The sequence below is a fragment of the Drosophila virilis genome, chromosome 2, assembly GCF_030788295.1.
Source record: "Drosophila virilis strain 15010-1051.87 chromosome 2, Dvir_AGI_RSII-ME, whole genome shotgun sequence".
In the NCBI taxonomy this organism is placed as follows: domain Eukaryota; kingdom Metazoa; phylum Arthropoda; class Insecta; order Diptera; family Drosophilidae; genus Drosophila; species Drosophila virilis.
In genome coordinates this window covers 13,842,612-13,858,354 of record NC_091544.1, presented here as the reverse complement: position 1 = coordinate 13,858,354, position 15,743 = coordinate 13,842,612, and the positions used below count along the sequence as shown (strand labels likewise).

General features: G+C 38.1%; 1 protein-coding gene across 2 annotated transcripts; it reads left to right on the top strand.

The window, feature by feature from the left end:
- The first annotated feature begins 35 nt into the window (after positions 1-35).
- Positions 36-14,621, top strand: CycG (cyclin G). 2 transcript variants are annotated; one of them, XM_015172072.3, is made up of 6 exons: positions 36-169; positions 9,526-10,376; positions 10,582-10,821; positions 10,903-11,277; positions 11,340-11,554; positions 13,404-14,621. In XM_015172072.3, exons 2-6 carry the CDS (start codon positions 9,546-9,548, stop codon positions 13,477-13,479), a joined length of 1,737 nt encoding a protein of 578 aa, XP_015027558.1. In that variant the 5' UTR covers positions 36-169; positions 9,526-9,545; the 3' UTR covers positions 13,480-14,621. The 2 variants fall into 2 exon arrangements, with proteins under 2 accessions (XP_015027558.1, XP_002053891.1); XM_002053855.4 differs by lacking the exon at positions 36-169 and adding an exon at positions 1,224-1,756.
- Positions 14,622-15,743: the final 1,122 nt, after the last annotated feature.

Here is a 15,743-nt window from a genome sequence, read left to right as displayed (position 1 = left end):
CAATTGTTGGTTCATTCGCTCGCTCCAGTTCGGAACCGGTTCTAAAGAACTGAATTGCTGCTTGCCAGCCCTACGCTAGCTCATTTCATTTAGATATTTACATATATTTGGTCGTGTCGCAGTTCAGAAAAAAGAAGACAAATACTGATTAAAACACAGAGGCATCCGGGTAAGTTATTTAAAAAAGTGTATAAATATTCATCTAACATAATGGTTAACTGTGTTTCAATGCGAAAAACGACTTTGTTGGCGTTAACTTAACTGAGTTTTGCAAGTGACCTGCGCCACGCGTTTCTTCCAATAAGAATGCGTGTGTGTGTGTGTGTGTGTGTCTGTGACGAAATCTAAAACGGAGGTTATTGCTTATTTTTCTTTGAAATATGTCATTTAAGTGGATTGCTATTGAAATATTAATTTAAAATTCTTCGTCGATTGCATTTGTGCATTCGATTTCGGTGTAAATACAGTTTATATTTATATATCAAGCATGTTGCTGCAAGTTTCTGGAAGCACGCACACGCAAGCGAATGTGTGAACGTGCATGTATGTGTGCGTATGTGGAATAGCAAATTCCCTTCTCCCCAACCCCGCTAGTTCATTCAATAAATCGCTTAGCAACAGCTTAAATAAAAAAGATTTTCACTTTTCTCAATAGCAATGAAAATGTACAGTGAAAATTATAAGCATAAAAATACGTCGTAAATATGTTCAACGTGATATCAGGGAAAATTGACAAGTTGAAAGATTGGTAGATGATAGATAAGTATTATGTACTGCTATGTGAATTATATTTATAGTCATTTACAGTAGCTTGTGAAATTAGGTATGCTTAATCACTAATTTTATGAGCATATATTTATGTATTTCTTTTAATCTACACTTTTGGCTGTATAATTAATTTAAAAGAACCGCGCTTTCTAAAGGCTGCCACCCAACGGAGTTTTTAATGCAGGATTGCCAATACGTAGAAAATTTCAAACAACCACCTAACAAGTGGCCATATGTATATAAAAAGTACGTATTTGGACAAATTTGCGGTATTTAAATACCAAATTGCATGTCAACATACGCGCTCTTGTACACAAGTGTCTCAGCATTAGCCAGCAACATTTTCTCGCTCTTTCAACACGTAGCATTCGTAGCAACACAAGTGAGGCAACATTTGAACGAGTGAGGCAACATGCCCGTTCTGTTGCCAAAGTCTGTTTTTCTCCTCTTTTTGAAACGTCAGTTTACATTTGGAAGCAACAAAGCAAAGTACCGTTTGGACTGTAATAGAGCGCGTGTGTTTGTACTTGAATGTGTGTGTGTGTGATTTTGCATAAAAAATTGTGTATAATTTGAATTTGAATTTACTACATGCAAGATCAAATGTATATTTAACATAAAATAAGACAGTAGCAAAGTCCACAATAACAGCAAAGATGTTCAGCTGATGGGAAAAACCTACCACTTTTAAACTAGTGCGTGGGAAAAATCGATCCACAAACTGTTTGCAAAGAACATGAAAAATGTTGGCTTAAACGAGAGACTCTGACAAAAACAACAACAACAACAATTTAACTGTGATACATTTTTGCAGTACAAATTAGATAAAAGAAACACTTAGAATAGAAATAAAGAACTAAACGACAACTCCAACTGTACACTTATTTTTTCAAGTGCAATAATACAATTTTCGCCAAGATTCTCAAGTAACTAATTCATCTCGAAACATTCCTGCGCAACATAAAAACAACAAAATGGCTGTGAAAATGTAAGCATTACTTATATAAAAGAACAAAAATTTCATTGCGTTTAATCAGAAAAGAGGCCTAGTTTGCGTTCCCTAGTCAATTGTTTTTAATAGAGTGTGTGTGTGTATATGTATGTACATTTGCACTCATACATAAGTACATTTGTATGAATGCAAAGCAACTATGTATGAAGAAAAAAAATTGTAGAAACAATTTACGTGTTTGTTTCAATTCTCAATCCGTTTCCCAGCTGTTCGAGCATAAATGTATATGTAGCTGTATGTATGTTCGTGTTCCTATATGCATTTCATTGTGCGTGTGTGTGTTTATGACAATGGGTAGGGGGGCAGTGGAGCAGCTATTCATAGGTGTTGCTGAGAGAGACGTAAGAGAAACTATGCTTGTATCTCAGTAGTAGTAGTACAGTTATCCAAACAATTACGCACAACAGTTGTGCTATATACAATTTTCTTAACTAGCACACATTGATTCTCTGCATATTGAATTAACCTTATACTGTTTTGCAATTTGATTGCAGTGGTTATTTTTATTGTCTTATATTGTTTTCAACGAACTGTGCGAGAGCTCCAACAATTATGGCAGTGTTTCAGTTCCAAATCGTATCATTCGTTTCTCTCTCTCTCTCTTTCTCTGTCAACATATACACTCACAGTGCGCAAACAAAGAGTTTTCTCTGTGTGTGTTATGTTCGTGTTCCCATTTGGTTTTTGCTTTGTATTCTTACACCAATACGAATGTATGTTTTCTGTGTGTGAGTGCAAGCTCAAAATTGCGTCAGCCAATTGAAAAAATTTATTTATACTTGCACATATTTACATGCCCCAAAGTCTGCCAGTTTTTAACTTGTTTTAAGACTGTGTTTAATGTCTTAAAAATATTTAAACCGAACGTAAGTCTCACGGTTTTTTTCTTTAGTTTTTATTGGTTGCTGTCTTGCTCTCGCTCTCTGCTTGATTTCACCTTCAGCGTTTTTTGCTTTCTGGGTCATATTTGTTGATTTCAATTTGTTGGTGTTGTCGCAGCAATCAAAAAATGTTGCTATATTTTAAATTTTGTTTCTCTTTATTTAGCCATGGACAAATAACCTCCATAAGGGCTCCTACACATACTAATTTGCATGCGTTCGTGTGTACACATATATATATATATATATATATATGTACGTGTGTGTGTGTGTGTCTTTGTGTGGGTGATGCTTTGCTTTGCGTACCGTTGTTTTTGTTTATTTCCTCATTTACGTACGCCCCTTTTACATTCTTTTTACATTTGAAATCTTCAACTTTTGCTTTGGCGTCTTTTTGTTGACTTTGAGGCGTTGGCGCGCATTTCGTGTTTGTTTTTTATTGTTGCGTCTTGTACACAATTTGATTTGTAGCTTCCTCGGCTCATTTATGGTTGTGTATGTGTGTGCGTGTGTAACGGTTTGAAAGAGTAAGCGATTGAGAGACAGAGCAGCCATCTTGATCTTGACTGCGGTCAGCCGCCCCTTAAATTGCACGTAAATTCCTCTCTCTGTCAACAGAAATTTCACTTGTAGTGATGCACAGTTATGTTTCGTATCTACCTGTATCTTCGAATACTAGTCAAAAAATATTATTTTTTTTAAATATCCCGTTACTTGCCTGGCAAATTTTCAACAGCTGTCACTCAAGTGAAACTTGAGTCTACCTAAAAAAAAAAAGTTTTTAAAGGCACAAACAAAAAAAATTAACAACACTGGACAGCTGTTTGTGATTTGGGTACAGTGGTCACAAAAAAAAAAGTGACGCATAGTCCAAAATTGCGGAACGGTTTGCTTTTATCTATTCACCAACTCAGCGTAAATGAGCTCAATAAGCATTTCAAAATGCGCACAGCGAAAGTTAATCTATTGTCAAGCCCAGAACCGCCGTTGAAATAGACTTTTTCAACCCCCCGATATGCATATAGTGGTAATCCGAGTTGCCCCTGTCAGCAATAGACGTCAGCTCGTGCCAAGCCAAAACGACTTTCGAGGGTCCACCCCTTTTTCAATAGCTGCTACTTTTTATTGTTGATTTTTTTTTTTTTTTTTTTTTGTTTTGTTTGGAAGGTGCGTCTCTCTAATTCAATTGAGAGGGTGCCAAAGCATTCCAATGCAGCTGCTGGTTTCCAACACTGGCAGCTGCTGGCTCTTCATTCCATTGTTATCGTTCAACGGTTTTGTGCCAGCGGCTATGTACTTGCAACTGGAACTGGAATTGATACTGTGAATGCTAATGAGTCAATCCTTATGTCGAGCGATAAGATCGAATTGTTTTATCTCAGTTTACGTCATGGAATGCTACAAGACTCTGACTGAGTACAGTGGAAACTTTTGAAAGCGGACACCCATTTTTAAATTGAATTCCTGTTGATTTTGCTGCAGGCTGTTCGTTAGCAGAGCTTTCACTGTATATCACTGCCCAAAGTCAACTTTGGCCATAATAACATTTAACTCATTATCACTTCCGGCGAGCGTTTACCTTTATCTAATGTAATAATTACCCAATTAGATTGGAAAGAAACATGCATAAATATTGAAAAACCTGATAAAAGTACATTCAAAGCCCGCTTATCAGCTCTTGTAGTTCGCTTTGTTTTCATTTTGGTCTGGTACAAAGTGCACACAGTTTCGTTAAGTGTAAGGGCTTATCTGGCCAAGTTCTCAAAATGCCTTTTTACCAATTACCTTTAAAATTGAAAAAAAAAAACACACGACTGTCATGGCAATTTCTATGCACAAGAATGCCTCGATGCATTTTTCTCATTCTCATTCTCGATAATGAAAACTTAAGGTATTTGCTTGTGCTATCTTCATTTCGTTTCGTTTTGTATGCCAGCATTTGGTGCATAAGTCAGGCGATAATAGAAATGCAAATATATTCGTGTCTGTGCTATTTAAGCGCGTCCGTTGATAGATTGTCGAGACAGCCAATAGACCGCACATAAAATACGTACATAGGATAGTGAACGGCAATTCCGTCAGAGCGCGGAACTAGCGAGAGGCAAAGTTCGACGAATGAACTTGCGAACGGGTCTGAGCGGAGGAAGTCGCGTGATTTGGAATCAGAAACAATATTCAAGGGAAGGAAGGAAGAGAAAGAGCGAGACGCAGCGTACCGCGACTTTGATAACAAATAGTTGAATAGTATTTTTTTTTGTTTCTTAAATTGTTTAGATTAATTTTTTTTTTTTTTAATTTGTTTAGTTTTTCTGCATTGTTTAGATGCGTACGTTAAGGCTATATAAACATAGGCATACCTACAGACAAAATGAATAGTTCTTCCCTCTTTTGTTTCATTCGGAATGCAATAATTTATCTTCTAGCTCATGCCAGAAGACAGCTGCTGCGCTTGCGTCCTGTCAACGGGCAGCATTTGATGTTTCCGCTTTGGCTGCGTTTCGCTTTCATATTTACATATGCCTGTGAATGTGTGTGTGTATGTGTGTGTGTGTGTATATGTGTACGTGCTAGTGGGGTTGAAAACAAATTTTGGACGTCGCGACGTCTGTTTGGCTTCCTTCCTGGGCCGTGTTGGCAGCAGTCATTGGTGGGAGGGGGAGGGGGTTGCTTGAACCCGAGTCGGCGGGCCCTTAACAGCTCGTTGCACAATTTCGTTTGTTAATTTCATCAAAGCCAAAGCTGTTGCCAACGTGTTGGTTATTTTAAGCTTAAGAGGGTTGGTTGCGCATATGCAAAGCATGGAGGGGTTTTGTGTTGGCGTCCTGTTCACATGTCATGGCCAGCTCCAGCTGTTGTGTACCTGTTTGGCGTCACGTTTGACTGCGAAGTCGCTGCGTGCAGCGTGACGCAAGCAGCGCCGAAACTTCCCGAGCTGCTGCAACGGCTGTTGTTGTTGTTGTTGGCGCAGTTAACTGTTTGCTCGCACTCGAAAGCTGTCTTCGTTTTTTATTTATTTTTTTTTAACAGTAGCTCCAATTGGCTGTCATTTGTTGACCTTCAGCAGCTTTAAATACGCAGCCCAACATCAATTAAGCGCTGATAAATGAATAAACCGTTGAAAGGCAACAAAAAAAAAAAAAAAAAAAATCAACACAAAAATTGCTGAATAACAAATGCTATCTCGCTCGTGCAGGTGTTTGTACGAAACTATACACGTCCCTGTCGCACTTGCGTGTGCGTCTGCATTTGTTAATAAAACAGCGACACAAATAAAAATGATGGAAAATATTTTGCAAGCTTTTAGCTTGCCTTTGTTTTGATTTCGTGCACTTTAGCTAAATTAACGGAGAATAGACAAGCACACACACACACACACAGGCACATACAGACACCACTTTCGTTTTCTAACACATACATAGAGAGTATGTGTTTTGTATGTACTAAAGAGATCAGCGTCTCTCGCTCTCTCTTTCTCTCGCGCTCTTCACTTATTTTAGTTGAAACTCGTTGCATGAGCGTATTTATGCGCATGCATATGCATGTATATACAATCATATTTTCATATTTCACACCTGAGCGCGCCGGACCACGCCCCCACAATCGCTGCCGCCCATTGCGGTCGTCTTCGTTTAACGTGCGTTTGGCAGTTACGAAAATAGGCAAAAAGTGAAATTTTTTGTAACAAGCGCTCGAAAACGTTGGCTAAGTTGTGCAGTCAATAACAATAACAACAAGAAGCAGCCTAGGTAAAGCTCATGTATAAATAAAAACAACTACACACACACAACTGTCACACATACATGCCTCCATATCAGTGTGTAAGTGTAAGCGTGTGTGTACGTGCTTTGCGTCAGCGGCGCGCGCGTAATACTTTTTGTTTTTTTTGTTGACCAAACCAAAAGGCAGAAACTTAAAAAATAATTCAATTTAGAAACTGTTGAATCCAATTGGGAAATGTGTATGCACATCACGATAGATATGTATGTGTGATAGAATATTTTTGGAAAATATGATGAGCCTTGACAAGATCAATAGAATGTGTGCCCCTCTCTCGCTCGCCATCTTTGTTTGCATTTACATCACAATCCAGATTAACAGATCAAGCAACACCAATACAGACGCATGCGCACAACTCTTTTCTCTTCAAGCTTTAGTTTTCTGATCTACTCATTCGCACTCTCATCATTCGCACTGTTTCGCCTTGTGCGCAGCTTTATGCTCGCCGTAGCGTACAGTTGAACTTTGACTGGTGCCGTTAGTTTGTCGCTTGTCAGATTTTAAGCTCTATGGCATCATTGCAGGGCTGCAGAGTCATGCTTGAAGCCCATCTAAAACTAGTTTCTTGGCTTGACGACCTTGAATTGAAATACTGGGCTCTACAGCAAGTGGGTTTATTGTTTTGTTTCGTGAACGGAAGTCAAAAATAGCATGATTCGTCTGTTTTTATTTATAAAGAGTTGAAGTTTTATTTAAATTCTGCATATGCGTCAGATATGTTGGTTATGCCCTCATCGGTTGGGTTCGGCTGATTCACATTCGAAATACGATTAAGGTGCGGTCGGTCGGACTTTTGGCGAAAGTTCAGCCGAATTGATCAACACATTCTTAATAATATGTACATATATACTTTTATATAGAGAAAACACATTTTGAAATTAACTAAAATTAAAACGAACTTGAATTATAGCTCATTTAGGTATTTTAAATTTTGTAATGTTCAGCCTTGTAAACGGGGTCTTAAGCTGCTAGCCATGAGGCAGGTTAATGACAACTGTTTTGAAACAGACGATATACACTTGTTATGGGGTTTTTTCAGGGCTGCATGTTTACAAATTAAAATCCCCCATTCAACTATAAATAGCAGGCAATATCAAAATTGTCTTCAACACCATATCCCGCTGCTACTTTAAATAATATTTCATACGTCAATTGCAGCATAAACATGCATCTCACACTCTCAAGTGGCTCCGCTCAGCTTCAGATTTCGAAACTGTGTGTTTTCTTTGTTTAGTTGCATTTATCATTTATCAGCTAGCCTCTATACGAGTGTTTAGATTATTTAATGTTTTGTTTTTTTTTTTTTTTTTTCGCTTCCTCCATTACAATTGCCAGCACACCAGCATAAGCATTAGAGAAAGCTCGCCTGAGCTGCGGCCCAGCCCTGGTACTGTTGTTATTATTGCTCTTGCTGCTGTGTTATCTCTCAATCCCAGCGTAGCCGCAGTCTTTGTATTATTAGCTGTAAGGCGAACGCTGAATTGGAACAAGATGGCGGCCACTTTGTTAACTCAAGTGCGAGCAATGAGCTTCTTTATTTTTTTTTGTTTTATCTTGTGTTCTTGTTTTTGTATTTATACGAATTTTCAAATCGGAAATCAATCATTGTGGACGCCTCAGGGAAATCAATATTGTCTTAAATTCTTAGACAATATACACAGCCAGGCTATTTAAGTGGTTCGCCTTGAGACGGCGATCGCACACTCCCCCTCCCACATCTGTCACCCCCACCCTCACCCCTTCTCAAGCAGCCTTGTGTCATGTTTGTGATTTGAATAAAAATGTGTACAAATTTTTGAGGTCAGATATAAATCAAATGTTTTCCAATGTCAGAAGTCCGTTTATTACGCCCACCTGTCTCACTGTGCTGTGCACTTGGTTTTATGCTCAGTTTTACGCTCAATCAAAGTTCGTTCAACGCATTGTAAACAGTTGAGTATTTTAAATAAAATACAAAAAACAAAAACAAAAAAAAAACACCAAAGAGCAATGCTCTTGCCATATTAACAATAATATGAAATTAATGAACTTCATTTGACATTTAGCATGTACACTTAAAAAAAAAAAGAACCACGTATTTTTTGTTAACATTTTTATTTATTTATCCTAATAATTTATTTTAATGTGCTTGCATAATTTTTGCAGCTCGTAAGTTTTTATATATTTTAGCTAAAAGAGAGATTTTTCCACTCACTACGAGGAAAAATTTAAGAGCAACATTAATAGTTCAAGAACGAGCTACTAAATAAATACACTGTAACAAATTTTCAGCGTCTCGCGTTTATTATCGTAACAAGCACTGAGCGAACACATAATAAACCACATTGACGCTAGAAATTATATATATTTTTACAAATTTGGTAAAAGAAGACATTTGAAGAACAGCGTACGTTAAGACTGACTGATAGACACAGAATATATATATATATGATATAGATATATGTTCACAATTTGTCATCGTTATTGTCGTTAGTACACTGCGCACATTTGTCACTAATATATATTGATATATATATATATATAATTGTCAATATATATGCACATTTCATTGTTGAGGGCGTTTTGTTTGTTTAACTGTTTGCAAATTGTTGAAAGAATTGCATTAAGGTTTTTGCGGTCATTAACAGAGCTCTAAAACCAAATACGACTCGTATTCGATTTTACAATTTTTAATATTGTTTTCGGCTCTGGGCTACTCAAACCGGTGTGTGCAGCACAAGTAGCAAACAGTTCATTTTATTTTCGGTTGCATTTGCGCCAGCAGTGGATTATAATAATAATTATACAAAAACCTATATATATATATATATATATAATCCCTGAAGCGCTGCATTTTCGGTCTTAATTTCGAGCTGCAGATTGAGAGCGCACTAGTTTTTCTTTTTTTTCTATACAAGTGCACTCGCTGATATCTTGTACTTGGTACTTGGCTTGAAATTACGTTTTGGGCTTTTGCTGAAAATAAAATCATATCAAACAAGTTGTTTAAGGGACAACCCAATTTATTTGGCCTAAACGCAAAGGGATTTTTGTATCGTTTGCGTTTTATTATACATATAAGAAAAACAAAAACCTTGCCATATACAGGTACTAGGCCAGCCCTCACAATGTCTGTCCCTGTACGCTACTCTGCTGCCGCCGAATACGCCGTCGTCGTTGATAGTGGTTTGGATAATACTCTAACCCAAGAAGAGCAATACCACCAACAACAACAACAGCAGCAGGAGCAGCAGCAGCAACTGCAGCAACAATTCGAACAGCAGCAATACGCGCAATACCAACAGCAATACGAACAGGAGCGGGAGCAGGAGGAGGCTCTTTTGTATTGCCAATTGCAGCAGCAGCTGGAGGCGGAGCAGCAGGCGTTGCGGCAGCAGCAGCAGCAGTTGATGCAGCAGCGGTCATCGATGTTGATGTCCTCAACGGCTATGCCAGCACTTGATTTGCCCAATAATAACAGTATAAATAACAACGTCGCCAGCATCAATAACCATCATCACAACAACAACAACAACAATAACAACGTTAATAACATGGATGCAATTAGCATCAATGCTATCCTGGTCGATGATGAACAACCATCAACATCGGCTCAGGCAGCGGCGGCTATTTTAAGGGGCAAATCAATGGGTAATGGCATCGACGGGGGGGATCAGAATGCAGAGATGCCAACTGATTGGATGAGGATTGCGGACGAGGGCCGGTATGGGACACCGGGTGCTGCTGGCTTGGAATATCAAAAGTACGAACAACAAACACTGGAAACTGAAGCTGGAGCCGCAGGAGCTGGAGCAGCTGGAGCTGAGCCGACAGCGCTTAAAAAACTAGAGGATCAATTACATGCGCTCAGCTCGGATGAACTGTATGAGACCCTAAAAGAGTACGATGCACTGCAAGATAAATATCATACGGTATTGTTGCTGCCCAAGGAGTCGAGGGTAAGTCAAAGATTCTATATATTCACATATGTATTTGACTGACTGACTAATTGATTGAAGCCTAGTAGCTCTGAGCACATAATTAATGTATAGGTGTTTCCCCAATTGTGGAATACCTCAAAACCGACGGGCGGGATATGGACGAAAGAGAAACTATATGAATTTTGTACATCTAGAGCTCATATGATGATCTTATTGTTTACAGCGCGAGGTTACCGCCGGCGGACGTGATGGATCAGCGTATGTGCTGCGTTGTCTGAAGATGTGGTACGAGCTGCCGTCGGATGTGCTGTTCTCAGCCATGAGCCTGGTGGATCGGTTTCTGGATCGCATGGCTGTCAAGCCGAAGCATATGGCCTGCATGAGCGTTGCCTCCTTCCATTTGGCCATCAAGCAGCTGGACTTGAAGCCCATACCTGCCGACGATTTGGTAACAATATCTCAGGTATGTCACACACACACACACACACACACACAAATACATAATATCAGGTATATACAATTGTCTACTATTATGCTTATATAGTGTGGTTGTACCGCTGGCGATCTGGAACGCATGGCCGGGGTTATTGCCAATAAACTGGGCGTACAGATGGGACATGCGCCCATCACATCCGTTAGCTACCTGCGCATCTATTACGCACTCTTCCGCAACTTGGCGAAGGAGATTGGCGGTGATTTCTTCAAATTCTATCAACAGCTCATCAAACTGGAGGAGCTGGAGAATCGTTTGGAGATATTGCTGTGCGATGTCAAGACGACGGTCATAACGCCGGCGACTTTGGCTCTAGTGCTCATCTGCCTGCATCTGGATTTCCATATTAAGGAGTCGTACACACGCGGCAGTCCCGAACTGAAGCATGTATTTGAGTACATACTCTTCCTGCAGCAATACATGAGGGTACGTTCAAATAACAACAATTTTATATTATTTATATAATAATTGTGTTGTTCGCCTTGCAGATTCCCGATCGCGTTTTCACCTGCGGTTTTAGCATTGTCTCGGGCATTCTGTCCCACTACAATGGACAGAATAAGGCGCCCTACAAGCAGCGGCTTGTCTGGAAATTATCCAGTCGCACGCTGCGCGTCCTGCGCCCGATCAATCGCTTCTCATCCGATTTGCCCACCATCGAGGAGGGTATATCGAATGCCCTAGATGATGGCCTGCGCTCGAGGTAAGTTCATATATAGAATATGTATAAAACGATTGTTAACGAAATGGCTAAGAGAGAGAGAGAGAGAGTTGTAGCCATATTTGAACCGAACCGGGCCACGACCGGAATCCCAGTTTATTTTTAAACTATTATCTATAAACTATCCGATCCAAAAATGGCAACAATTTGAAAATATATGTATATAAGAAAGGCTTATCAAAAGCCAAGTTCATGGATGACTAAAACCAGGCTCACGAACCGAATTCAAAGCGTAAACCGAACCGAAACCAATTTGTTCTTTGGCTTGCAGCCCTGGTTGTTCAGTTCCTTGGATAGAAGACAAACGCAATATTCCATTCTAGAACATTTTCTGTTCGTTTGTCTAGCGGAAAGGCTGAGGGTCCGTTATTTATTTTTAGCACTCTTTGGACTCGTACGTATGTAGGCGAGTGTATGTGTCGGGTTTTTGGCGTAAACAAGTTTATAGAATTGACGTGATTTTATTATCACAACAGCAACAGCGACAGGAACAACAACAACAGCTAGCATAGAAAATCATGAGACCCAGTGGCTGGTTTTGCCTGCCCAACTCGTAGCATTTGCCAAAAGTGGTCCGACAACAACAACAACAACAACAACAACACCTATAGCTCGACAGCCCAGACACATATGCACATGAATATGTATGTGTCTACTATATACACACACACATACCTTTACATATGCACATGTATTTATATTACTTTGTTTTGTCGCGCTGTGTGCGTGTTGTTTTTTCAACAACAATCTTATCAGAGAGCCCGCCTAAGCAGCAGGGCACACACACGCGCCCAAGCACTCGTAAGAGGGTCGCCGTTACAGTTACCTAAGAGAAACTTTTGGAATTCGCATCATTATGAAATTCTCCCGCCCCTGCGTGTGCGTCAATCGCTTGGCGTGGGCCGTGCTCTTCTGGCGTTCGTCCATCGATTCTTGCTATATGTACATACATACATACAAATATACAAGTTTCAATATCATTGCAAGACCTTGACACTTACGCCCACATACACTAGCCAAAGTGGGCATATCAGATATGACAGCGCGTTTGTGCATTGCTTAGAAAAAAGGATGTGTGCATATGTAAATAGAGTTTTTATAGATTTTTATTAGATATTTGTAGGTTATAGGTTTGTTATTGATGTAATAAATGAATACGGGAAAGAGCATTGCAAAAAAATTACATTTATTATGCATATATGCATATATGTATAGATATAAGTTCTACGTACAATATTATTAGACCTTTTTTTTTTTAAATGTGTTTCAAATACAAAATAAACTGAAAGATTAACCTTTTAACGATTTTTTGCATATGCACAAAACATTTGCAAACATGTTTGTATGTGTGTATATATTTAATTTGTTTTCACATGGATTAATTAGTGCTCTTGACATTGAGTCGTCAGCTTTGGAGCAAAGTGTGCTAAGTTTAAAGTAAACAAAAAACAAATACATATATTTTTTTCAGTTTTTGGCAACGGCATTCAAAATTCAGTGCAATACCAAAAAATTGATTTTATCTTTTTTTATTTTGCTTTGTTAATTTGAAGGCCTGTTGTTGGTTTCTTATCAGGTGAGGTGGGTCTTATGTATATGTATATATATATATATATATGTATGTACATATTGCTTCAGATTAGTCACAAACACGTTCAAGTTCAATGCCCGGTACGACTTTCGCACTGCGTCAAAAAAATGAATTGCACTTGTGCAAAGTTTTGTTCGAAAGCAAAAATCAGCTGATCTGGCCGATAGAGAGTCGACCTTCAACTTGATAATGCTAACAATGATATAATACTTATTTAATGGCACTTCTTTGTCTTTGCAGAACCGAGAGTATTAGCTCCGAGGAGGAGGAGGACTGGCCAACTTCACCCATTATTCCAATTTTCGAACAATGTTAGTAGCACCCAGCAGCAGCAAAGCAGCAGCCCCCAATAATAGGACAACAGGGGCAAGGGATTAAAACAGCAGCAGCAGCAGCAGCGGCAGGCAGGAATCATCATCATCTATGCGCACAACATTAGCAACAACAGCAGCAACAGCAGAAGCAGCAGCGGCAGCAACAAATTGTGGCAGCAGTAGAAAAGACATATCTACAGCTAAAACGAGAACTGAGTAACTGCTCCACAATTCGTGTGCGTGTGCGTGTGCTAGTGTGTGTGTGCATGGAGTGTGCGTGTGTGTATATATTGCTAAAAACAAACAAACAAAATGATGCATCATAATTCGTTTAGCATACGCATATATATATATATATATATTATTTACGCTGGTTCTACCATTTAAGAAACTATTGAAAAATGCGAGGTCAGCCAGTCGTCAGCCCAGCCAGAGCTTGATTTGCTTTAGGCGACAGGCAGCATATAATTTTTCAATTAACATTTGCGGCAAGACAAAACAAAAAATACGTTAGAAAACAACAGAAAAAAAAAAACACAAATGAAATGAAAAAAAAAACCAACAAAAAAAAAACAACTATTATATAGAAATGATGCGGACCATCATACAAAAGATTGATGTCGTTCCGGACCATTTTGAGATCGGTGAAAGAAAACGATATGAGAATTGATAACGAACCGCACGCCCACTAAAAAGGGCGGGCACAGGCATACGGAATATGACAGCAATTTTTTGTTTAAACAATTCGAAAAAAAAACACAAAAAAACAAAAAAAAAACAATCTACCACCCGCGCCACAATTGAAATTAGTTTTAATAACTCTTTGTTCTCCATGTTTGTTTTGTAAACACTTAAAAACTGGACCTAAAAAAAAAACTAAAACAAAAACGAAAGAAAAAAAAATCAACAAAAAATCTAAAAAAGTACAAAAATTCATTAAATATAGACAGACTATTAAAATATAAGTTAAATGTTCAAGCCCGATAGAAAAAACAAAATAGTGTAAACATCATTTTTGGCCGCGCTCAGAATTCAAGAAAAACTATGACTAAGAACTCGTAACAGTTATAATAATTAAAGAAAATCAAAGCAAACTAAAACTAAATCCCCAATATGTAGTTGTGTGTGTAGTCGAACATATTTTTCTGCTCTATATATAACAAAAAAGAAAATTCTTGCAAGCGATTTCGGTTTGCTGTCAAGTAGAAAAAAAAACATTCTTCATGAATTTGTTATTATTTGTTTAACAACAAGAGCTTTTTTTTCTTTGGGCAGGAATTTCGCCCCTTTCTGAAATGTATTTAGAACAATGCAAAATACACAAAAGTGATCAATTTTATATAGATGCATATCTAGTTTTTTTTTATTATTTAAATATGCATATATATATATATTTATAAACTTTTCCATTTCTTTTTTGTTATATAATTTAATAACTATTTAATTTATTTCATGCAAAAACAAAACAAAAAAAAAACACTTGTAAAAACGAAAACAAAAATATAAAACAAAAGAACCATGCATATGTTGTACTAAATATACGATAGATATTATTATAACAAAACTCCAACCAGCAAAAAAAAACAAAAACAACAAAAAATCAAAAAAATTAGCAACTATATCTAACAATATATGTTCTACATTTTTTTTCACAATTGAAGCGCGGCGCTCTCTGATTACAAAATTATGATGCATTATATAGTAAAAAGTATATATATATATACACGTAAAAAAAACTACAAGGAAATCGGGCTCTACTCCTGAGTTGAGCTGGAAGGAAAATCTAATTAAAAAGAAAAACAACAACAACTTGTGCAAGAACTACCCGCAGTATGACAAAAAAAGAAAAACAAAAAAAGAAACAAATTTAAAATTTTCTCTTAGAATTCTTTCATTTTAACAAACATTTAAAGCAAAAATGAAAAAAATCAACGGCAAGAGTCGTGCGATTTCTTACAATTTTCTGTAAATTTGAATAAAATGCGCGTGTCACTGTGCACAGTGGCACACAAATTTCTGATGAAATATTTGCAAAAAAATCCAAATGTTTTATTTACCTTTGTGTGTGTGTGTGTGTGTGTGTACGTGTGCGTGCTTGTGAGTGTACGTACAGCAAACTCCAGCCAGACTAGACGAAGCGACCCCCCAACCCGCCCCCTTGGAAGTGCCGCCTCCCCTCGTCTGACCAAATGTGAGTACATTTCGAAAGCGCAAAAACAAAAACCTAAACAGGTCGCACTCTGCACACTCTACAAATGTAAATAAA